General features: G+C 43.9%; 8 protein-coding genes across 8 annotated transcripts; 4 read left to right on the plus strand and 4 right to left on the minus strand.

Moving 5' to 3' along the window:
• The first annotated feature begins 243 nt into the window (after positions 1-243).
• On the plus strand, positions 244-2,509 carry BCIN_05g02530 (hypothetical protein). Its single transcript, XM_001560006.2, has 2 exons — positions 244-1,083; positions 1,134-2,509. The coding sequence occupies exons 1-2, from the start codon at positions 478-480 to the stop codon at positions 2,286-2,288; spliced, it is 1,761 nt and encodes a 586-aa protein (XP_001560056.1). The 5' UTR covers positions 244-477; the 3' UTR covers positions 2,289-2,509.
• A 652-nt stretch (positions 2,510-3,161) lies between these two features.
• On the plus strand, positions 3,162-5,212 carry BCIN_05g02540 (hypothetical protein). The gene is made up of 8 exons (XM_024692910.1): positions 3,162-3,689; positions 3,739-3,785; positions 3,848-3,930; positions 3,989-4,030; positions 4,075-4,197; positions 4,276-4,336; positions 4,392-4,946; positions 5,021-5,212. Exons 1-8 carry the CDS (start codon positions 3,381-3,383, stop codon positions 5,082-5,084), a joined length of 1,284 nt encoding a protein of 427 aa, XP_024548692.1. The 5' UTR covers positions 3,162-3,380; the 3' UTR covers positions 5,085-5,212.
• Positions 5,213-5,538: 326 nt separating this feature from the next.
• Positions 5,539-6,839, minus strand: BCIN_05g02550 (hypothetical protein). The gene is made up of 2 exons (XM_001560003.2): positions 6,489-6,839; positions 5,539-6,432 (listed from the first exon to the last, which is right to left on the minus strand). The coding sequence occupies exons 1-2, from the start codon at positions 6,662-6,664 to the stop codon at positions 5,856-5,858; spliced, it is 753 nt and encodes a 250-aa protein (XP_001560053.1). The 5' UTR covers positions 6,665-6,839; the 3' UTR covers positions 5,539-5,855.
• A 2,280-nt stretch (positions 6,840-9,119) lies between these two features.
• BCIN_05g02560 (hypothetical protein) lies at positions 9,120-11,484 on the minus strand. Its single transcript, XM_001560002.2, has 2 exons — positions 10,768-11,484; positions 9,120-10,711 (listed from the first exon to the last, which is right to left on the minus strand). The coding sequence occupies exons 1-2, from the start codon at positions 10,874-10,876 to the stop codon at positions 9,345-9,347; spliced, it is 1,476 nt and encodes a 491-aa protein (XP_001560052.1). The 5' UTR covers positions 10,877-11,484; the 3' UTR covers positions 9,120-9,344.
• Positions 11,485-12,317: 833 nt separating this feature from the next.
• On the plus strand, positions 12,318-14,086 carry BCIN_05g02570 (hypothetical protein). The gene is made up of 3 exons (XM_024692911.1): positions 12,318-12,448; positions 12,503-12,667; positions 12,722-14,086. The coding sequence occupies exons 1-3, from the start codon at positions 12,430-12,432 to the stop codon at positions 13,870-13,872; spliced, it is 1,335 nt and encodes a 444-aa protein (XP_024548693.1). The 5' UTR covers positions 12,318-12,429; the 3' UTR covers positions 13,873-14,086.
• A 32-nt stretch (positions 14,087-14,118) lies between these two features.
• BCIN_05g02580 (hypothetical protein) lies at positions 14,119-15,698 on the minus strand. Its single transcript, XM_001560000.2, has 5 exons — positions 15,588-15,698; positions 15,331-15,378; positions 14,944-15,190; positions 14,696-14,773; positions 14,119-14,638 (listed from the first exon to the last, which is right to left on the minus strand). Exons 1-5 carry the CDS (start codon positions 15,599-15,601, stop codon positions 14,606-14,608), a joined length of 420 nt encoding a protein of 139 aa, XP_001560050.1. The 5' UTR covers positions 15,602-15,698; the 3' UTR covers positions 14,119-14,605.
• A 109-nt stretch (positions 15,699-15,807) lies between these two features.
• Bcrpd3 lies at positions 15,808-19,041 on the minus strand. Its single transcript, XM_001559999.2, has 4 exons — positions 18,483-19,041; positions 18,046-18,346; positions 17,454-17,995; positions 15,808-17,399 (listed from the first exon to the last, which is right to left on the minus strand). The coding sequence occupies exons 1-4, from the start codon at positions 18,672-18,674 to the stop codon at positions 16,533-16,535; spliced, it is 1,902 nt and encodes a 633-aa protein (XP_001560049.1). The 5' UTR covers positions 18,675-19,041; the 3' UTR covers positions 15,808-16,532.
• Positions 19,042-19,048: 7 nt separating this feature from the next.
• BCIN_05g02600 (hypothetical protein) lies at positions 19,049-20,425 on the plus strand. Its single transcript, XM_024692912.1, has 3 exons — positions 19,049-19,223; positions 19,309-19,562; positions 19,618-20,425. Exons 1-3 carry the CDS (start codon positions 19,158-19,160, stop codon positions 20,300-20,302), a joined length of 1,005 nt encoding a protein of 334 aa, XP_024548694.1. The 5' UTR covers positions 19,049-19,157; the 3' UTR covers positions 20,303-20,425.
• The last annotated feature ends 4,384 nt before the right edge of the window (positions 20,426-24,809 follow it).

The raw sequence follows: 24,809 nt of genomic DNA on the forward strand, positions 1-24,809 counted from the left end.
TAATGTTATGGTTTTGTTTCAAAGTGACAGAGCATGATGAATAGTTCGCAATTCATCTGTTTACTGGCAGTCCACTCCAAAGGGGAAGCCCTATGCAAACATTGTGGGGACCGATCGCGGCTCCTTCCTAGTCAAGGTACGATTTCGAACATGAGTTCTAACTTCTCCATACCTCATCTGGTTTGTTTCCGTTCGAATAAATGTTGTAAGGAGACCCCTTTGCCTTTTACGTCACCAATAGATGGTAGGATGCATTGACCCTGAAAGTTTTACTGCAGGGGAAATAGCACAATTGCCTCAAATGTCAAAATACATGGCTCTAGCTCGGTTTTGGAGCCTAGACCCTAGCAAAGTCCGTTGGAACATCAACTATATATCTAATGTGTTTTCTCTTTCTATGGAACTTTTCTTCTCCCATCGGCTTTTCACTCACCAGCCATATCCTACTTCTCCGTTCTTAGAGATTAACAAGTCGCCATGCGTTCTTCTACCTTGGCAGTCACTGCTGCTGCATCTGCTGGCATTGTTAATGCCGCAGCAAGTTCGACTCTTAGTGATATCTGCACAACCTCCTACATCCAACAATCTCTTCCGGACCCTGCTACTATTGGCCTTGCTGTCACTCTCGACTCGGCATCCGTTACAGCTAACGCAGTCTCAAACGCTACTACTACTGGCAATGTCTTCTTCCCAGACGCGACAATTAGTTATTGTAATGTAACTTTCACCTATTCTCATACTGGAAGAGAGGATTCAGTATTCGTCCAGTATTGGTTGCCCGCCCCAGCAAACTTTCAGGGTCGTTACCTGTCCACTGGAGGTGGTGGTTATGCGATAAACTCCCAAGACCAATCGCTTCCTGGTGGTATTATCTATGGTGCCAGTGCTGGTATCACAGATGGAGGCTTTGGAGGATTCACTAACAACTTCGACACCGCCTTTCCCCTTGCCAACGGCACTGCCAACTATGACTCCCTTTTCATGTTCGGCTATCAAGCTCACCACGAATTGAGCTTGATCGGAAAACAGTTCACAAAGAATGTGTTTGCCATGGGAGACAGCAAGCTTTATTCCTACTACCAGGTATGTGGTTTGCGTCGTTCTATCAAGGATTCAATTATTGACTATTTTAGGGATGCTCTGAGGGTGGACGTGAAGGATGGAGTCAAGTCCAACGTTATGCTGACCAATGGGACGGTGCTATCACAGGTGCTCCAGCCATGCGATTTGCTCACCAGCAAGTTCAACATCTTTACTCCAACGTAGTTGAAAAAACCCTTGGTTACTATCCACCACCATGCGAGTTGGAGAAGATTGCAAACCTTACAATCGCTGCTTGTGATCCTATGGATGGCAAGACAGATGGTGTTGTTGCCCGTACAGATCTTTGCAAATTGAACTTTGATCTAAACTCCATACTTGGTGAGGCATATTCATGTGGTGCAACCCCCGCGTCCACAAACCCATATAACCCTACACCTGCACTTCCAGCACAAAATGGTACTATTTCGGCCGAAGGTATTGCAGTCGCTGCCAAGATCATCGATGGTCTCCGCGACACTCAAGGTCGCAGGGCTTATTTATCCTACCAGCCAGCTGCAACTTTTGACGACGCTGCCACCGTATACAACGATGAAACCAACAGCTGGGAGTTGTCTATCAGCTCGCTTGGATCTGAGTTCCCAGTACGCTTCATCGAACTTCTCGATGCTTCTACTTTTGATGCCGGCACCTTCGACAACGTCACCTACGACACCCTTAGAGATTGGATGTACACCGGATGGCAAATGTATGAAGATACATTACAAACCACTTGGCCCGACCTCACCCCATTCCAAGCAGCAGGTGGCAAGGTTCTACACTTCCATGGTGAATCAGACAACAGTATCCCTACTGCCTCATCTGTCCGTTATCACGAATCTGTCCGCTCTGTCATGTATCCCAATATGACTTTTAATGAGAGTACTGAGGCCCTCGGTGACTGGTATCGTCTATTCTTGGTTCCCGGAGCGGCCCATTGTACTACCAATGAATATCAGCCAAACGGACCATTCCCTCAAACAAATCTCGCTGTTTTGATCGACTGGGTCGAGAATGGCAACACACCTACTACTCTCAATGCCACCGTTCTCCAAGGCGAGTTTGAGGGCGAGGAACAACAAATTTGCGCTTGGCCATTGAGACCAATGTGGTCTAACAATGGAACTACCATGGCGTGCGAATATGATCAAGCTTCTATTGATAGTTGGATCTACGACTTTGACTCTTTCCCGGTGCCAGTCTACTAGATTGCGCAAAATGGGTCATGATTGACGCGTAAATGGCATGAAAGTCAGAATTTTCCATCCTGCTCAATGAAATTTGACAAGAACTAGTGGGCGGTGTACAAATTCAAAAGCTTAAGCTTCTCCTGTATATATATATTTTTTAGCTGGTAAATATTCAACCACTGTAATTTGTTGATCCGCCGTTTTCTTTCAGTGCTTTACGAAATTCCAACGGTTAGACAACATTTCCCCATAGTATCTGTATAATTTTTTGAGACCCTCCTTTCTCCTGAGAATTTTTTCGTTTTGCTTGCTAGTCGTTCCATATTCACCGCAGGTTGGTGAATGTGCAATTTTGAATGAGGTTTCATACATGTCGTACTCTCTGTAATGCTTCAGGCGATAAACGCACTTCAATGTCTGGTATATTTTCTGACATTAATAATCAAATTCATCCGCAGGGTAGGCGAGATAGTAACTCTCGAGTGGATGGCGACACGGTGTGCTTTGGCAACGTGTTTGTTGGTCGTTTCGTGGAAAATCATGTAGTTAAAATGAAGTCCTGATAAAGACACACCTGCGATATTCCTGGTTGTACTCCCCTGCCCCTTGCCCACTTCTTAGACTCCCTGAATATGCTGTGTAATAATACGGTTCAGCTCTTGTTTACACGACCTTTAAGGGCTCATCTCGTAGTCCGAAGATTACACAAAGATTTATATCACTAGCCGCAGGGGCCGATAACAGGTCAAGCACGTAGAGGAGTAAGGTCCCATTGGCCGCCGTTGCCTGTATAAAGTTAAGCAAGGATTAGCGGTTCATGAACCCCTAAACAGTAACCGCCGAAATAGATTAAAATCTTACGCTTTATGCTAACTTCGAGCGGCTTTGACAGTTGTTGAAAGTTGGAGAACACATTAGCACGAGGCTTGACGGGAAAGGTATCTCATGGATTTTTGCTAGCTGACTTACTTAGATGTTTTGTGGGTACCATTGCACAGGCCATTGAAGAGACCGTTGATTGTTCGGGGATCTTTTGCACACGATCATATAAGCGGATATCTGATAAGGCTTAAACGTACAACGTCCTGATTTTTGTATTTTTTGAAAGATATGGAAGGGTCAAGTGCGGATCTAAATTCAGATCAACAGTTCCGATCAATGAATGATACTGAAGGTGAACAATTGGATTCGACGCCAAATCCCTCATATCTTCAGGTAGCGATCTCGGAGCCTAATGAAGCTGATGTGAATGCGGTATCGTTAAGCAACTTGGATTCAACAGAGCACATTCCATCTACTAACATAGATTCCAACCAAAACTTGACGACTGAAATTTACACATCCTCGTATGGCCATCATGTCAGTGCAGCAGAAACACAAATGGCCGGTGCGCCGGAATTGGAGGTTGATTCTATACATGTGAGTAGCAAGACGCTCATATATGATATTTGGACTAACACTCGATTAGTCTTCGAACAGTAGTGATGCAGATTCTACCATGGGCAATTCATTCATGTGGGCAGAACTATTTATTCATAATTCAAATAACACAAAATAGGAGCTGATACTTGATATAGAAGTTCTACAGTTTCTGTACGAGAAAGTTTGTACGAATTTGTAGAGGAAAATGGCCGGACATATCACGCATATAATTCGGGAAGTGAGTTTGAATGGACTACATAATGATTTTGCCTGTTCAGTGGCTCACATGTGTCTAGAGTATATTCTCCCTAATGATGATGCCGAGCAAGAGAGATTGGGTAAGCCGACTATGACATATAGTTGCACTAGTTAACGATCTCAGATCTACAACATCACTTGTTCTCTTTATTGTTTGATGGGGCTTTGCACCTTGCTCCTCTTCCCTCTGAGCTCCACAATGTTTTAGATATTGGGACCGGAACTGGCTTATGGGCAACAGAATTCGGTAAGACCATTCTATCACTCACCTATTTTATGCGTTGCCAATGATGAAAGCCCTTAACTCAACCTCTCTCATTTCTAGCCCAGCAATATCCTTCAGCTCAAGTAATCGGCACAGATCTCAGTCCAATCCAACCGATCTAGTAACGCACCACACCAATCTACAACTGGACATCCAACACTAACAAACGCCTCCAGTGTACCTCCAAATTGTAGTTTTGAGGTAAACGACGCAGAAGAACCCTGGAACTACTCCCAAAAATTTGACTACATCCACGGCCGGGCCATGGTCTGTTGCTTTAGCGATCCCGCCGGTGTAATAAATTCTGCCTACGACTCCCTTCGTCCCGGCGGTTACTTTGAGATGCAAGACCCGCAGATGCCCATAGTAGGCATCGACTCTTCGATAAAAGACACCGCTCTTGAAGAATGGGTTCGAGTAACATGTCTTGCCGCCGAGCGTCGCGGGCGTAAAGTAACAAATTCAAGATACTACGGGAAATGGATGGCTGAGGCGGGGTTTGTGGATATCGTCGAGAAACATTTCTTTTGGCCGTGTAATCCATGGGTCGGAGGGGAGAAGGAGAAGTTGCTGGCAATGTGGACGCAGCAGAATTTGTTGGATGGTATTGAAGGGATGACTATGAGAAATTTGACGGCGGGATTGGGCTGGACTCCCGAACAGGTAGAAATTTTGTTGGTGGGTGTTCGGAAGGATCTCAAGAATAAGAGGATCAATTATCATGTTGATGTGTGAGTTTTCAATTTCTTTCTTAAAGTGGATAATTATTGTGTGTTCAGGAAGAACGGGGGCTAATAAAATTCAGAGTGGTCTTTTATGGAAGGAAACCAGGACTGGTGGAACTGGCAAACGGGGAGGATTCCGATTGATGGTTTCAGTATTGGCAATGCGTACTTTTCTCCATGGTGAAGCTTCAGAGTGTAGATATCCCTAGTGTATATATGTTCCGCGTTAACGAATTATCATTTTGGGTTAGGTGTGGGTGAAATTGATGGCAAAAATTTACACGTTTCGAATCTTCAAAGCGTGTCTGACAATACTGGTTGTGATATTGAGATGACCGTGAGACTGGTTACAAATCATTGGAGGGTACTATCGAAGGTCTCGTACAGATGGTGCCGAATATTCTCGCTGGACATCTAGAACTTTCTGTTAAGTCATCGGGTCGGGCCTACAAATGCATGTGTTATTGGAACCCTTGTTGTTCCCTATTACACCATACTGATTCACCTCACAAAGCCCTCACCAGAAAAATTATGTTAGGGCCGTCAAATAAGAGTGCAAGTAGGGACGTGTTATAGATTTCAAATCTATCTTTATATTTGGTGTCTATTCTATTCTAGTAAGATGTATATAAAGCAACAGATAAGAATGAAATAAAACATGATAGTTCTCGCAGAAGATATCTATCATACAGATTCATATTCCCCGAAGGTAACCTTTCCTCCCATCTCATTCCTATTCTAGGAACTGTTATAACAAAATACAAAAATTCAAATAGAGTCCAGTCTCAATGTAAATGTACAAACAAATACAAAGAAAATTACTTGTGAAAAGCCTTCCTCCGAACATATAAAACTCTGGATACTGAAGTACAGTACCAGAAACTCCGAACGAATGTTTTCACAGGTCCCAACATCTTAACCGAAGTGGTGATATGGGTCAGGGAGACCGCAAGGGGTAACTGGAGCGTCCCATCCCAAAAGTCTGTTTGCAACGTCGCTAGCATAACAGCTGGTACCCCATTCAGGTGCACCAAGATCAGATCCCGGGGCATGTCTTCCCGAGTTGTAGATTCTAGCGGCGGCATAAAAGCCGTAAGCGGTATTTGGTGATCCACTCTGGGCCAAGCACTGTTGCAAGCCGTCACCACCACCTGGGACACCCCATGTGCCAACCGTTCCATCGATAATCATGCCGGTGATGATAGGAGCTGGGCATGGAGTGATTGGGTTGCCGTTCATGTTGCAGCTGTTTAAACCGTTGTGGTCTTGCATGAGTCCAGGGTTGAAGACTCCTCCGAATGTAGAGGGAGCGCGAACACAACCTTTGGATTCTTGCATGATGACTGCAAGGATGAATCGGGGGTCGACGCCGGAAGAAGCCGAAACCGAGATAATAGCAGACTTAATGTCAGCTATCTCTTCCGGAGAGTTGTTGGCAGCACCGCCGTATTGGGTGCAGGAGATAGACATGACAGCTTGGGAGTTGGCCCACCTAAATTTTCATATTAACAAAAGCAATTAGTCTCACGGATAGATAAGAGGACGTACATGGTGTCAAAGGTAGCCCATTCGCTAATAGGAGGCCAGTTGTACCCATCGCCGGTGAACATTCTGTAACCGACACTTCGCTTGACAAGGTCGGTTGTGGGCTTTGCAACAGGATTTGGAGCTGCAATGGAGACTGATGTCACAGCAAGAAGGGTGACGAAAGCTTTGGTGAACATATTGAATGATGAGTATATACTACTAGAAATGTTCTAGAAGGATTCTGGAAAGGTCTAGAAAGATTGTTGGAAGAAAAGTATCTTTATACCCAAAGAGTCACAAAGAAATGTGAATAAAGAGAATAAAGAAAGATGTTTGGATGTTGGTGAAAAAAAAGAAAAAAAGAAAATGGGCTATTGTGAGATATTTATAGGTATTGGGAGATATGAAGGAAGGCTAACGAAGTGAGTCTCTGTAAAGGAATATGGAAACATACTTCATGACAGTTCTCAGATCTACAAGTGTCAATGCCTTGGCCCATGACAAAATATCGAATCTTTCCAGGCTTTGAGGAGCACCAAGAGATCTAGCCCATTGTGCTATTTAAAAGCTGCCATTTGTCGCGAGTTGGTTTGCGCTCGAAGACCATTCGAGGCTAAGCAACTTCAAGATCGACAAGTTGAAAGATTGAACGGCAAATCTCTGATGCCATTAAAAGTGAACTTATTTGCTCTCACACCACCAAAGTCGATCTAAGTTGACTATCGTGACACTTAGATTCTACAATAGCTAGAATCTGAAGTTTTAGGCTAGAATCCATGATGTAAAAACGGTATCGAGACAGTGACCACGTGATCATACTAGAGCAAGGACTAGTACCTCGTCACTACAACATATAGGCTTCGTAGCATTGGCTTTTAGAACCTCAAGCAATACTACACAGTGTGGATCATCGTACTATTGAATCTTCACCATTCCATGATGATACCTAGAATTTGTAATCTGCAATCAGAGTTCATAATTAAAGGTTAGTAATATCACAGGTCCCACAGAGGCTAGTATGGTAATAATAAAGACCAACGGCCAGATAAAAGAACTGTGCTAAGGAAGAAAGGTATTCCCGATGTGATCAACTCTATAATTAGGGCTGATCACGTGCTCATATATTCCTCATTCACTAGGCGAGGGTCTAGGCATGACAAGTAATCATAATTGAAAGCTAAAATCTATAATTAAAAGTTAGCTATAATATATTAGAGTCTAAAGTGACACGAGAGTAAATTCAGAACGACTTTGGTGGTGTAAGAGAAATATTTCGGACCTTTAGTGGCACGAGAGTAATCTACCCAAGATTGAAAGATGTTGATGAAAGAACGAGCATTGTCCGAAAACCCACACAACAAAGGAACACTAAAAGCCTAATGAATTTTTCTTCCAACTTTTCGGTGCTAGTATCTTTTACGAAAGTTCACACTTTACACCGCAATAGCCTAGTTTTCCCTTGTATCATAGAGAACATTGCGCAATCACAGCAGTCAGCTGCCTTCACGTGTTTTTGCTCTTAGTACTCTAAGCTTAACTTGCGCATCGCAATCCTCAAACGAGGAATCAGAATTTCTTATTGAATCTACCATAATAGGACGCCACACTCAAATGTGCCAAGAACTGCGGAATAAAATTCAAGTGGTTCGCTTTACTACCTTTACTAAGCGAGAAAGGGGAATATTCAAGGTAACATTCACCGAGGCCTGGTGAAATTATAAGTCCGGGGATCGAAGAGAGTTCTATCAGTATTGAAGAAAAATGATAATTGTGGAGCCAAGAGTAGGTTTGAAGCTTTTATTTTTCCGAGACGTTGAGATGTGGGGATATGGCGATGCTTAGCCTGAACTATAGATGGTTAGCAGAAAGTTTCACGTTGGCGTACGGATAAAGCTAAGTACTACCATCTAGGGTGCAGATAAACAGGAGGGATACAATTTATCATGAGCTCAACACAAGGTAGTGTTTTACTTTCTCGTGCTGATTTCATGAATGATGCGCATTCTGTGTGTTATACAAGGAAATTGGAAGGAAGGTACGAAAAAATTCACTTGCCAAGTCTCTACCCAACGAAATGACTAAGTTGGTGTTGATAAGATCAGCAGTTGGCGTAGTACTCTATAGTTGCATATAGATAGCTAAGCTTGTTGATGCCAGGAAATTCAAATGGAAATAAGGAAATCAGACACAGTATTCACAGCCGACGGTCATCGCGCAGTCCATTTATATATCGTAATCACACATAATATAATAATTGCCTGAATTCCTTATATGTTTCTAACCAATGAGTCTCTGAGATTGTCTCACAATGCAGGTCTTGAGGAAGAAAATAGGGAACTAAGCGAAGAGTGATTTTCTTGGCATTATCATAGTTTATTTGTAAGTAATGACTACTATTTTGTATTGGTATTCCATTTCGCATCTCGACCGACTTGATTAATTCATAGTGCATGTTCTTACAGGAAGCTTAAACCATATCTTAATTCTAGACTAACCTCGTTCAATGATGTGTCAAGCTCCAGATGCCAAATGCAGAAGATTTTTCTTAGTATCATCATGAAATTCATTTGTAGATCATGACCACTGATTTTCCATTGGTATCACATTTCGCATCGACTGTTCATTTGTAGATAATTATTACTAGTTTTGTATTGATATTGCATTTCGCATTTCAACTAATTTAGTTAATTCATAATAAATGATGTTCTTGTAGAAAGCTTAAAAAATATCTCGACCCCAGACCAACTCTGCTCAATGATATGCCCGCTCCCAATGCCATGATTCACATCGCACCATGCAGATATAGAATATATTTTCGATATTACCGATCGCCGATTCGCAAAAATGAAAGTACTTTAAGTGTAAAAAAATGGGTCTTTAAGTCGCTGCATCGCCGGACTGTCCATAAAGAACCCAACGTCGCTCCACGCCGTTTGAATCAAGATTCTCATCAAAAGCAGAGGCTTCGAATTTTTCTGCCTCGGCTTGCCGATGAACTCCTCTAGGAGCACGCGGATTCTTGATGGGAGCTGAAAACAAGGTTTCTAGCTCGTCAATTGTCTTATCATCGACAAAAATGGACTCGACCTCTTCATACATGTCGGGGTTCGTCACAAGCGCCTCTACACGAGCCTTCTCATGTGCTTGATATGCCGGAACTGCCCACGTCGTGTACCAATCTTGATAGCTGCAGTTGCTCTGCTTCATCCAATTATCGATATCTCGCCATTTGTAAGTGGTGATGATGGCATCAGGAACGACACAATATGGAACAAGGTATTCATTTTCGAAGAAGCTGATACCGTACATTTTCTGGTCACCATAGAGAGATACCACTTCATAGTGACGCATTTCATCAACCACTCGCAAGATTGGAAATCCGGCCGCAATTTGTGCATAGCCGTTGATGAGAGTCAGGTTTGCACAAATCATTTCAGTCTTCTTTCGGGTGCCATAAAAGCGTGGTAAAATGTGATCAGAAACAAGCATGCTCAAGTGACTTGTGACCGAAATACCCTGAGTAAGACCTCGATATCTCCAGTAAGTATGATGACGTAGAAAATCTTGCCGTTCCTTTTTAGTGCGGAGAGGTAAGGCAGAAGCTGCCGAAAGAAAGCCATGATGACCATCGTCTAACCTGGACTTACTGGACGAGTCGTAGAGTCGCATGAATAATCCTGGGCATATAACCTCCTTTTCTTTGGTGTCCATTCGAGGCAATGTTTGGGAGTTTACCACAGCCCACCTATGGTTATCTTCTTCGTGAGAATGAGGCTTCCCAAGATCTGCTTGTGATGGTGTGTAACGTAAGAGTTCGAGTATCTCAGCAGGATTTTTTGGATGGTATCTCTTTTTACCAGAACCATAACTTCTGCGGACTTTCTTCTCAATGACGCGATGAATCACTTGACTTTTTTTTCTTTTCAGGATGCCGGCGATATGATCAAGTTCTCTCGAAGACAGATTACCGGGCTTTCGCAAAAGTTTGATGAGTGAGCCACTGCTGAAGGATATGTATTTTCTGGCAAATGAAGATTTTTTCTGTTCGGGTCTAGCAGGTTGAGGTTGGGTATCATCATGATTACCAGTCTGCTGGTTATTTTCGCGAAGACGCTCGTTCTCTTCACCGTTTTCAGACTTATCTGTGTCTACTCGAGTATTTCCACTGTATCCATGTTCACCAGGAGCATCTGCATTCATTTCTGACGCCAATACTTCAGGAGTACTGTCGATCGCTGTGTTATCTGTATATATCATCATCAGCTACAATTTACTAAAGCCGAAATGACCAGTCTCCTACCTTTATGGTTGGAATCACTTATGGTAGACGCATGCTCAATAGCATTAAAGTCTGCAATGAGCTCAGTTGCGCCTGCATCCTCTATGACATTGTGGTGTTTGTCAGCCATTATTCAAGACTGTAATTTTAAATCCCGAGATATAAGCTCAAGCCCCAGGCAAAAATTCCAAAGCCTTCTGGCAGCAGGTAATGCTGAAATGCCGGATTCTTTCTCGGCCAGGTGACGACACTCAGCTTTCGTAAGATATTGGAAAGATCGGCAATGTTATCGTGAATTGATGGAATGATAACAAAATGAAGTTTTGAGGTTCCTTGACGTGAAGAGATAATAATAGATTCGCGAATATCAACCAAAGCAAAGATAGCTCGTAGAATCGGAGATTTGTGAGGGTGAAGTTTGCAATATTCGAGATTCAACTGCGTCTTACAAGTGCAGCCCTCGAGTGACTGAGATTGTGGAGAACGAGTGATAATAACGATAAAAAATAATAACGAATCAATAAGTGATGCTTTCGCTGATCTCACGAATATGTCAAGCTACCCAAGGATAGATCGAGCCCTTCAGTTGGTTAACTTCAGAGCATACTACGAAGTAGTAGATTGCGATATTCTGGGACCTAGATATCCCTTGGAGTAGCTGCACCAGCTTGAGAAGAACAAATTGATTCCAGAGAGTATGAAATAAGTAATTGCTGTTATTGATGAGTATCAATACTCTTAATTACAAAAAGGCTGTAAGAAAGAAAGAGAATTTAGTGGGAAGAAGGGCGACGGCAGGAGTGTAAGTGAAGTCAAGTCAAATCTGTAAATTTGTAGTGAATATCCATTGGGTCGAGCGCTAGTCTCAAGTCCAAATATGGAAGAGTATAGGATATGATATATCTGATTGATTTCAAAGGTGAGAGAATGGATTGACAAATAACCCATCAGACAGCAGTTTTGACAGTTCTTGCGTCCAGTCTTTAATGCGCCGGACATCATTGCCAGATGAAGCACCAACACCACTACCACCACAATAATATCAGTTTTATGTGCACCCGAACATAGAAACCGACTGAAAATCGGGTTGGGATTGAGATGTATGAGCTCCTCCAAGTGGTGGGGCCTTCAAGCATTCCTGCCTCGACCATGCCATGCCTCAGCAGCTTCCTGCATTTCATTCCATTGCAGGAGCAAGTAGCCAGTTGCTCGTCCCAAGAGCTTGAACGAGGTAGACACATGACGATATGTAGGCAGACATCACTTGAAGCATGCTTTCCACATTATAGAATCCCGTCCAAATACACCTGGCCTTTCTGTGGTTGCTTCGTGGAATGGCTTCATGTTTCAGGAGGGTGTTGCAATTGTAATCGTAAGGCTGAAAAATCACCATGATCATCACAACAAATGTGCAATGAAAAATCCATTGCCATGAAGTATATCAGTCCACTCGAACTGATGGTTACCATTGCAAGCAAAAACATTTTTTGATGAAGCTAAGTATGTACCCCTTACCCTTGCCCAGACAAAACGATGAAACGCTCACTAGCGTTCGGAACATCATTCACTCCGTCAAACCAAAAAGTACTCGTATTATTAGGAACGACAACATTTCCTCTATTTTTCACACACACACAATGATTTTGCGATACATATTACAATTATAACACTCCAACCCTCAAGATGGTCGTCAATCGCGATGGTAAATTCCTTCTTCTATTTTCCTAATATGCGACGACCTAACAAACATCCTTAGTTTCGTCCTGGTCTACATCTCATCTCTTGGCCGAATTAGCACGACGACAACAAGACGAATCTGCAGTTCCAGAGAAACCCGTGTGTGGTTCGGGGGTTAAGGGCAGTTATAATACGTCGGCACATGTATATGCGCTCGTACTAATACTTGTACTGAGTACAATTGGTATGCCACATTTACACTATCCCATTTGATGCCATCTAACATCCTACTGCACAGCATGTGGATTCCCCCTGATTTCTCGCCGTTCCTCGAAGTCCGAAGGCCCGAATCGTTTTATATTTCTCTCTCAACATTTTGGAACCGGGGTTCTTATAGCTACAGCATTCGTGCACTTATTACCAACAGCTTTCATGTCCTTAACGGATCCATGTCTACCCTATTTTTTCAGCGATGGATATCATCCTCTAGCAGGACTTATTGCAATGTTCAGTGCACTAGTAGTTGTAGGACTAGAGATGTTTCTTACGACTAGAGGGGCAGGCCATTCGCATTCACACGGAGGGAATTGGGACGTTGTGCCCGGGGGGGAGAATGAAGGAGCACAAGGAAACGGGAGCGCCAAGAAAAAGGGGAAGCAAGCGAATGGCAGATTAGGAAAGATGGGTCTAAGTCGTCGGCCGCAAGATATAGCCTTGGAAGACATGGGAGAATCCGAAGGACTCGTAGCGGGAGTCTCGCCCCTCCCTGTTTCAACACCTCAAATTGGACTTACCGAGAGCTCCGAGCGCAAGAAATATCAAGATGCCAATATCTCAGACGACGAGTCTGATCTTGACCTCGAACTCGATGAGCTGGATGACCCCCTCACAAAAGCTCCGACACATTCCCCACACGACCCAGAGACCAGCTCTTCCCCAATCTCAGCAGAAGATTCCCAAAAACGACAAATACTGCAATGTCTCCTCCTCGAAGCAGGCATCCTCTTCCACTCCATCTTCATCGGCATGGCCATCTCTGTAGCCACTGGCCCTCCATTTGTTGTCTTTCTAGTCGCAATCGCTTTCCACCAATCCTTTGAAGGACTTGCCCTTGGATCTCGTATCGCCGCTATAAATTTCCCCTCATCTTCTCCTCGTCCCTGGCTCATGGTTCTTGCATACGGAACTACGACGCCCATTGGTCAGGCTATTGGCCTCATTGTACATAATTTGTATGATCCGCACTCAGCGGCTGGACTTTTGATGGTGGGTTTCATGAATGCTATTAGCAGTGGATTATTGTTATTTGCGGGATTAGTACAACTTTTGGCGGAGGACTTCTTGAGTGATAAGAGTTATGGCATTCTCAAGGGAAGGAGAAGATGGGAAGCTTTTGTGGCAGTTCTGGGCGGCAGTTGTTTAATGGCGTTGGTGGGGGCATGGGCATAGGAAATGGATGAATGTGTCTCCATAAAAATAGGTTGTGGATTATTTACGTACTACTGTATCATTTGCATATCCTGTGTTTCAATTGGGCGCTATCTGGGTAGGAGGAACTGCATTGAGCGATGAGCACGGCATGGTGTGCAGGTTTTAGGATAGATATAAACTGGTAGCAGGTTTCACAATCTACTGCGGCGTCGGACAATTCATATTGTACCCAGTCTCGGTCTGGAGCTTGACTGCTGGCTTCCATGTTCGTTCTGTGACGATTTCAATATGATAATTTGCGGTCAGCTAACATATTTTTGAACAAGCTGCCTCTTAAACAGCGATAATCCGTCGAAACAATTTAGCGCAGCCGTGTAAGTGTAAATCTTGGATTCTGGAAAATGCATTGTTGTCGATATCCTGTATAGGCCTCTTGAACCACCATGGCACTTGCTCATTCCCCATGCTATCTCAACTCGATCTTCACCCTGCAGTCCATCCAGCTTTATCCGCGTATCGACCGAGTGTCAACCAAATTTTTCTTCCTATCCAACCAAAATCATAAGCACATCACAAATTCGTCCAAAATCTCGTGGCATTGGTAGGAAGCTGAATCAATTTTTCATAATCGACCGGCAAGTCTTAGTGTATGTAAGTGAAGTAGGCCTAACGCAATGATGCAACGCCCTTCCATTCATCCATGACTTCCATCCATTTGACATTGTGAACCCCGAAAAAAGAACAGCCCTCTTTACATGACGACACCAGAGTTGGAGGCAATACGCTGATACTCGGTTAGTCGCTGGCATCCACATAAAGGATGCAGAATGTTGTAACTTACTGGCCATAACTCAGCAGCTTCCTTTCCGACTGGTCCAGTGATAGCGGATCCCTTCATCTCTCCCTTGGGGTTGACAATCTGTAAGAAATGCGGTCAGCAATTATTCCACCTTCATCACTCAGATTTCGTGATTTGTCCTCCAAATTTGATCTATCATGTCCTTTTCATCGATCGATGTTCATCGCCTCAACTTGGGATTTCCGTCCACACCCCTGCCCAAATAAATGCATAGGAAATTCTCTACTCACAACACCGGCGTTGTCCTCGAAGTACAAGAAAACACCATCGGTTCTCTTCCATGGCTTTGACTGTCTAACGATGACAGCTGGCATAACCTTTTTTCTTAATTCAGGCTTTCCCTTCTTGACGGTTGCCATAACCATATCACCGACACCACCGGCTGGAAGACGGTTGAGACGGGCACCGATACCCTTGACGGAAATGATGTACAAGTTACGGGCACCGGAGTTGTCGCAGCAGTTCATGACGGCTCCGCTATTTTTCTAGTCAGTATTTTGCGCTCCATTGTGTTGCGAATTCGAAGAAGGGTAGGTTCGCATAATCAGGAAATATATCGTGGTCGGATTGTTCGATATCGCAGATTGCGGGGTGTGAAAATTAGAGTGAAAACTCACACTGGGAGACCGAGAGTCATCTTAAGCTTGCCACCAGGGGCTCCACGTCTATGAACACCATCACATTAGTTTTCGATACTTTGAAATATCATTCTTCTGCCGCATGGCCCCAACAATTCAATGCCATCCTCAAAATCATGCTTTAATTCTCCCAATTTCTTATTCTTCAGGCGTGTCCCCCTCGTGGAAGTTCCGGCGCATTCCCTCTACAATTGACTCCACCAGGCCGTAATGATTGTGAAAAAGGCAAAACTCACGAAATCTTTGCCATCTCGACGGTATTGCTTTCGGTATGCTGAAAGGGTCGAAAATGTAATTTGTCGAATTAGAGGTTGTCGTCGGTCGGTATTATTTCGAGGTTGAATTGCAAAAAATCCATTTGGTAGTGGAAACCCTAATCTGAAATAAGCGAAGAAAAAATCACGGATCCACTTTACATTGTGAATGGCTCAGAATTTCTCTCTCTACCTCGTGAGGTCAACACCAGCACAATTCTGAAAAGTTGTCATTCTGAAAGAGTAAATATTTATGTTTCGGATCTAATATTCTCATGGCCAACATTTGTTGACTTTCTGGCAATCACGACTATATACCAATTGTTTACACCAAAATCTTCAAAATATCGCTTTTCCTCATTATATCATTGGCACTCGATGAATATTTCATAGCTTCTTTAATTACAGTCAAATATATTGAAATCCCTTTTAATCCTAATAACACCAAAGTATTGGTCTACCCTCCATATAGAGGCATTGGGGTCCAAAGAAACAGACAGCGTGAGCTGAAAAGTTCCCATATCCATAAAGTATCATAGTCTGCGAGAATTCCACGCCCTTGTGAATTTCCTGGTCTCGTTCGCCATGTACGCCCTGCTCAGTTTACCACCCCGCCTACATTTGACTGAAGAATTACAAAATGAAATTATGTGGGGATCTAGACCGATAATCGGTCTTGAAGTCCGTCAAGATTAGTACCGTCCTAAAGACATCATACAACGCGAGTTTCCAGGCGCGTACGTTGTTATATATATTAATTCATCGGACTACCGTACGCCTTAGATTGTGTGCGTATCTAATGTAGAGATTTTCGTGCCCAGAAGAGCACAGAGCAAAATGTTGCATTCTGAAGCCGCTTCGAATTCAATAACCCCATAATTTTGAAGACAGACGTGATTGGAACAATATCAGTGTCCGTGGATTTGCTCATGATTGAGTCTGCTCGGCAGCGTCCTTACTTGCTTCTGCTGTCACATTGACATCTTGTCGTTCAGTGTCGCTTTCTTGCTTTAGTATAACAGGATCTGCTTTAGGGGCGGCTGTCTCGGGCACGATTTGGTCGCTACTAGTGGCAGCTTCAATATCCGTAGCAATACTAGCTTTGGAGGGGTCTTTTGCTGAGGCTGTTGGGGCCACAGGTGATTTTTCAGATTTTTCTGGAACCAATGCTACGGTCGTGGCTTCGACGGGCTCTGCCATATCAACATCACCTTCGTCGTCCACAGCTGGCTTGGGCGAGTTTGAGCGAGATGGGGCATTAGATGGGCCAGCTTCAAGGGTTTCAGTAGCTGCCGCATCTTGAGTCTTTTGCTCCATGAGCTCTGCATTAACTTTTGCGTTCGCTTCGGTAACAGCTGTTGGCGCATCTTCAATCTCGTCGTGGACTTCAATTTCGGGAGTGGGAACACCACTGTCCATATCAACATCGGAGTAAGTGTGGTTGCGGCTTTTCATTTGGCCATTCTGAGCAAATGCTCCATTTGCAAGATTTGCTTCTTCTTCATCGCCTTCATCGAACTCATCATCTCGGGCCACATGCTTATCGTTTCGGTGCTCGGTATGACGAACATCCATGTTTTCGTCTTCATCGGCATCAGCCATGATATCATCGTCTTCGTCCGTCGCTCCAGTCAAGGTAGTACGGGGTACATCTTGCATTTGTACAGATGGAGCATGAGCAGTTCTCTTCAAATTCTCGATGACTTGAATTTTGATCTTTTCGAGATAATCCTTGGAATTAGCGTTCTCCATATTAGAAGCTCGAACATCAAGTTCGTAATCAGGGCCGTAATACTAAATATATGTCAATCTTGGAATATTTTCAAAAAGATCTAGCACGGAACATACCTCATAGTACTCGTTGTAAGGAAGTACGGGGTCCATTTCCTTGCCAACTAGAACGCCGGTCTCAAATGCCCAGGTTCGTGCTACATTACGCATAGTATAACCACCTCCTCCCAGCACTAAAGTGGGCTTGTTAAAACTTTTGACGAACTGAACACAATTTGCGTGGCCTCTCATGCTCAAATTGAAACATCCCAAACGATCTCCTGAAAGACTGTCTCCACCACATTGAAGAACGATCGCTTCTGGTTGATAGTAATCCATAACACTCTGGATAACAGGCTCAAAGATGGATTTGTAGGTGACATCGTCGATGCCGTCACGAAGTGGGAAATTCACTGCATAGTTTTTGCCTTGTCCAACTCCAATATCTCGTAGTTCACCAGTCCCAGGGAAATATTCACCGTATTTGTGGAACGAAACTGTCATCACTCTGTCTGTCGTATAGAAGGCTTCCTCAACACCGTCACCGTGATGAACATCGATATCAATATAGAGAACTCGCTTCTTGAAGCGCAAGAGCTCGATTATGCCGAGAACGATATCTGAAACTAAATTAGCACGAGATCATGAATACAGAGAAAATAATCCCTACCATTCACATAGCAGAAGCCACTTGCTTCACTTTTCTTTGCGTGATGTAGTCCTCCGGCCCAATTGATAGCAATATCACACTTTGAACGATTTAGACGGGCTGCACCCTCCATACTGCCACCAGCGCTTATTCCACAGAATTCAAAGAGTCCATCGAAGACAGGACAATCATCTCCAACGTTGTACTTCCCTTGTTCCTTAGCGAAAGAATCCATGTTGTCGGGAGTGACTCTCTGAAGAAAGTCAATATATTCATCGGTATGAAATTGGGTCATTTCGTGTCGGGTTGCTGGTTTTGCTCGCTGTCAAACACAGTCAGTACATTGTTAGAACGAAGTCTACTTGAAACGTTTGATGCTCGCCCTTGTATTTGCATCCGCAAATGGGGTAAGTGATGGCTAGCAGTCTTGAAGAAGAGCGTTCTCGATCATAACTCACATAAATCTCCATTTTCTGGTAGACTCCATAATTCATAATCAAACTGTGTGCCAAACGTATTCTGTGAGGCTTCATAGGATGTCCTGCAACATAAGCATAATTTCCGACATCTGAATCGTAAAAGTATGCGACTCTCTTTTTGGTGCTTGGCCCATTCGACACCGGATCTAAAGGCGCGAAGGAATTCGACATATTGGATGAGTTTGTGATTGTAGCCACTGAGAAGTAGCTCGAAGTGTACGATCAATCGGGTAGTTGATAATTGTTGTAGAATTGTATCAAATGCTGGGCTAGATTTACACGCAGAGTTGTGGTTGTTGAAGGGCTATTTGAGACGAGGCAGAAAGAATAAATGGGAAAGATATCCGTGGGAGATAAAAAGGTGAGAGAGAGCTTATGACAGGGGTCAAGCAATGATGACCGAATGTACTGAGAAGCAGTCCTGTCGCTGATTGGATGAGGGCCGCTGTCGAGGCTGTAGCGCAAGGCTGAACAGTCATGTGTTGTTGATTACATAATGGCCTTACCTTACGAACTTCATGCGCGTTTCTGAGCTGCCTTAAGTTGGAGCTACACAACACCATTTAATATTTTGACACTTTTCGCCTTCAACCTCATCATCCAGTTTTCTCGAGATACCCTTCTTTTACTTACCCATAGATCAATCAAATAGCAATGGATAGACTGAATCAGCTGTTGGCCAGTGGCGGACCCATGGCTGGGGGAAGTCCAGGTGGAGGTGTAAGCTATACTATTTCCAAGAGCCAGCACGCCGAGCTCGATTATCTCGAGGAATATTATGAAGCTAACCTCAAATAACTCGTAGGATAACCCAGGCTTGATCGATAACTCCGAAACTGTATATATCTCTTCGTTGGCACTACTCAAGATGTTGCGACATGGCAGAGCTGGTGTACCCATGGAAGTCATGGGTTTAATGTTGGGAGAGTTCGTGGATGACTTCACAGTTCGAGTTGTGGATGTATTTGCTATGCCGCAAAGTGGTACAGGTGTCAGTGTCGAGGCAGTAGACCCAGTATTCCAAACAAAAATGATGGATATGTTGAGACAGACAGGACGGTTCGTATACCTTTCTCTTCTAAACCCCAGAAGGTTCTGACGTAACATTTCGCAGGCCAGAAACCGTTGTTGGCTGGTACCATTCGCATCCCGGTTTTGGCTGCTGGCTATCATCCGTCGATATCAACACTCAACAATCATTCGAGCAATTGACACCTCGAGCTGTTGCAGTTGTTGTTGATCCTATTCAATCCGTGAAGGGAAAGGTCGTTATTGATGCTTTCCGTCTCATCAACCCACAATCACTTATGCTCGGCCAAGAACCTCGACAGAGTACATCTAATTTGGGACATCTCAACAAACCTTCCATCCAAGCGCTTATTCACGGTCTCAATAGGCATTACTACAGCATAGGAATCGACTATCGCAAGAATGCCTTAGAAGAGAGCATGTTACTGAATTTGCACAAGCATGTATGGACCGAAGGTCTGCAGATGGACGATTTCAGAGTCGAGGGAACTCGTAATACCGAGCGATTACAAAAGCTAGTTGGACTTGCTGAAGGCTATGAGAAGCGTGTCAAGGAAGAGACCGAGATGACAAAAGATCAATTGAAGACTAGATATGTTGGAAAGGTTGATCCAAAGAAACACTTGGAGGATGTTGGCCAAAAGCTTATCGAAGATAACATTGTTTCGGTCTCGAGACAGATGATTGATAAAGAGGCCTCTGCGCCAAAGGAAAAGAACGGAGCAAACGGCCACGCACCACAGGACATGGATGTTGACGAAGAATTGTAACGATTTCCCTATGATACTGTATAATAGGCGTTTGGCTGCTAGTTAGAGCTTAGCATAAAAATCTCTACAATGACATAGTTGGTCTGGAGGTGGAGTTAATGCAAGCTTGGTCCTGGTCCTCTACCTGTTATTTCCTTTACTGATTATGTGATACGGTAATTCTCGCAGCATGCAATCGAGATACTGGGGAAGACTGACATTAAGGAGACATCATTTCGTCAAGAGATTGTTACAATGCCATCCCATCAATCAAGTATTCTCGACAGACAGTGTAGTATTTGACAGACAAATGCTATTCGAACTATTAGCACGTTTGACACTCAGATTTTGAGACATTCAAAGAAGCGGGACGGCAGAGAGTGAGAGATGGTTCTGGTGCGGATAGCAATGGCTCTTATATCATAAGTATTTTAAGCTCGTATTTGAATTGCTATATTGTACCTCTTTAAGCTAGGTAATCGGTCGGTGGATAAGACACAGGACGCATGCCTTCTTGACGCACATTTGCAGAGCGAGCATATCATTTTTCATGTAGATTACACTATGCCCTTTCTTCCATGAATTGACTTTGTCATGATTGAAATGATAATTCGTACTGTGGCTCAAGTGTGGTGAGCTGAATTCGCGCAATGCAATAGTTTGATTTGAAGGATTTGATAAGGAGTGTGCTCGAAGTCGGAACAGCTTTAGTTAAGGAAATTTCCGAGCAATGGGCGAAATAGTCTTGGTGAAAAGTTGATAAAGCCTATACTTCGGAATAGCTAACAAGCAATCAGAACCTCGTACTGCGCAATGGAGCGATGTTGAGAGGAAGAAATCCACAATCCACTGCTTTTGATTTCTAGAGCTTGGGACTTGAGGGTTAGTAAGGAGGACTTTAATCATCATCTTGGACCTGGGGCTAAAAGGGGGTTAACGACTGCATATTGTGGAATGACGTTACGGAGTGCAATTTACGGTAACCTGGCAGCGCTTAATTCCCGATATGTGGATGGAAAGGGAAGAAAACATGAGTCTTGGAATGGGTCGTGTAGTTACTGGCCCGGCTCGTCAACGTGAGGATTCGGCCATACGACTTCACTTCGTTGCACAGATTGAAGTTGGCTTCACATAGCGAGTATAATCGTACAAAACGCATGGAAGTAGATGTATTGTTCAAATAACCGATATAGCCATCACTCCCGCCCCCATGGGTGTCGTAGCTCAGCAGCGATATCAGTGTGGGCTTGGTGTGTGCATCTATCAAGTAGATAATTCCAGCTCGAACCCATACTCTCTCATCAAAGACCCCCACAATTACCCAAAGTTTACCAGGTGGTGGTTCCGAAATCCTTGCCGAAGCCAAAGTTGCCAACGATCGCCAAAACGGGTTGAGGTCCCCGCGTGGCGTTGGCTGCCGGTTATACTTCGTTGATTATGGTACACAACCATGACTTTCCATCATGCAGATTACAACCGTGCTCATGTATGTGGTCTTTGAGTGAAGAGTGGATCCATTAAATTTCACCGTCGTCCCCACTCGCTTGGAATCCATATGCTTTGTTTGGCGTGGAATTACCTTCATCGTCATCAAATTACGAGACGGCACGGTACATTGGTGAACTGGCTAAGCAGTGTTTCAGTCTAGATTTAAGCTGAAAAGGCGGACAGCGGGTAGCATGTGCTACTTGGGCAGTCCGATTTGGGGGAGGGGGGCATGATGGTTCTTGAGAATTGATCTCTCCACATTGCCACAATAGTCCTTGACTATGGAACCTATGAATACATCGAAAGTCAGTCCCCGAAGTAGCGGGAGAAGACGTGCATGCCATTCCAACAAAGCAGAACTCTTCAGCTCATTGTAACCAATCAAAGGCAGGAACCGCAGGCCTAGTTATTGAAATTGCAGATCATTATGACACCCGCATCTTTATTTAGTATAAGAGAAACCATAATCATTCAAGGCGTACGCAAGTCCTTGTTGGTATCCCCAGAACGCTCTTTCTCGTTTCATTGGTCGATTCTGGGTTTGCAGCTATCCAGTCTCTGGTCATGGGACTTCTCCCTGTGGCGGGTGGCTTTAAGAGCTATCTTAACTTCTGATAGGGCAGTCGCATGGTTGATTCAAATTTGTGTGAACTTGAGTTATGCTCCATAAACTCACCACTGGAAATGATCGTACCTGAGACTTCGTACCTGGTTCGTTCTCGACATGTGATACTCGACGATATCTCAAGTTGTTACGGCTGGTCGTTCCATTGCCGCTGCAAACCTAAATTAGCTGATATAGTATCGCCAGGTAATGTTCCTAGGATCCAAGATCTAAGTCCATCAATTTGAGTCAATAATTATTAAACGAACTGATGTATTTGTTGCGCGATGATGGGCCCCCAATATTTAGAAAGCCCTATCAGCAAGAAGCCCAATACCTGGGTAGTGGCAGAGGGAGCTGCTAGGAACTATGGTGATGTGGCTCCATTAGTTCACCCCCGCATTTGACATCGGTAGTCTGTGAAAGCTCGATCTGGCTCATGAAAAGCCTGGCTGCATGATGGCTGCGGGTGAATTGACTGGGGGCGTAGAGATGAAGTGCGAATCTCACTTGTAAGTATATTTCCTATGATTTTGATAACACTTCGTGAAACCAGTGATTGCCTAGCAACCACTCAATCACTTTCGTCCATGGGAGCACATGCTTATTTCTGTACACGAAGTGGGCCACGAACACAGTCAGACTGGAAGTGATTTCTGATCCGTTCCTTAGTGCTACGCCGGAAACATTTTGAGAGACTCCGGTGGAATACAAGATATTAGGCTGCGAATACAAACGAGCCGGAACTGGGGTTAGGCGAGAATATCATCAGTGAAGAGCTAACATCTTATGTAAGAGAATCGATTTGTGTATTTCGTTGATGTTGGCCCAATTGTGTGAGATGAGATATCAGGTTCCCCAGCGACCAGAACACGGATACTTATGTTGTGCGACATATAGCTGGGTGCTTCGATCTTGAATAGTCTATGCAAGGGTGCTTGAACGACTTCCGCACATATCTACGTGAACGCGGACGAGGAAGCACTGAAGACTGGAATATATTGCTCCTTGTCAAGCGTAGGCATCTGAGCATCCAAACATCATCAAGTACGCAAAGAATCCGCACCAAAGAGGCGTAGGTGTGGAAATTTTCCTGTGGTGACTCTAATCCTAGACCTCGGTGTAAATATGAATCTGACAGGTGATCCGTGGTTTGAGTACGAGGGACTTCAATACGTCTTGCCTATAATAAGTCGGATATGCTTGACATATTTCGCGTATGCAACAAAGATAATTTCCTAGTAGATATATCTGGCCCAATAACTACCCAGTACGTACGTGAAGGTTGCGAAACCGGGGGTCATTTCCGGGAGGCGGTCATACCATTGGCTCACTGCCGACATCCAGATACCGTGATGTGAAATGATAGATTCATGTCCCTTCTGGATTGCTACCTCAGTAACCTGCTTCGTGGTGCCTGAGGTGAGAAATTAGAACAAATGGCTTTAATTCCGTTTGGATGATATAATGGCACCACAGCACGATATCATTATCTTCCTTACAGCAAGCTAATGCAGTGTAATGGTGGGCGAGATTGACGCCCTAATGGCTCAATAACGTCTCGCACAACGAGCGCGAAGATGAAAAGGCACCAGTGCGAATTGAATTTCCCGAATTCTTTTCGACAACACATCTATTTTCTGCATATTGAAAGTGATCGCGTGATATCCAGGGATGAGGCGGAGGGGGCAACACATTTGGATGTGACTGTGTCTTGAATGTGACCGTGAATGTAAAGAGTAAGGCATGTGACTTCTTATTCGATCAATGATATGTAACGTGCCTCTTTTTCTCTGACCGCTTGATATATGTATTTGTGGTTGTTCGATGTCGGATAAATGCTCGAAAGGAATTCCCCGATATAAGGGGTTGAAGAAGTTGTATACGAACGGAAACATGCGTATTGCGAGACTTATTGACGTCATCCAACCCCTATATCCTAGACGCTTTGCATCGAAATCTCTCGTTCAATGTGCCCTTCTTCTCCAACTACTAAGATAAAGGTGACAAAAGGAAACAAAAAAGCTAAGATCGGGTACAACATATTTCCTATTTAAGTTAGAAACGTCGAGAATAACAATATCGGCAAGCCCCTCCCGCTGCAGGCTGTCCGACATGGTAGTGATATAAATTATATGATTGGCGTGAAGGAAAAAGTTTGGGGGGGATTTGACGGTAGGGATTATGGAAGGACTATGGAAAAGCCCTATAATCTTTTCTACCAAGTCTTCCCAACCTTTACTTTACGAACAACACCCTTTTCAGATGTATGTACCCCATGTGTTACCCTCTGACGATAATACTAAATGTAATCCAAGAAATATCAACAAGGTATACCTACGAACAAACGAATGATCTATAATATCCGAACGACAAAGCAGAGCCCAGGCCAGGGCTTTGCTGACTTATGACCAGATAAATACTGCCTTTCGTATT

Source organism: Botrytis cinerea, chromosome 5, assembly GCF_000143535.2.
Source record: "Botrytis cinerea B05.10 chromosome 5, complete sequence".
Taxonomy (NCBI): Eukaryota; Fungi; Ascomycota; class Leotiomycetes; order Helotiales; family Sclerotiniaceae; genus Botrytis; species Botrytis cinerea.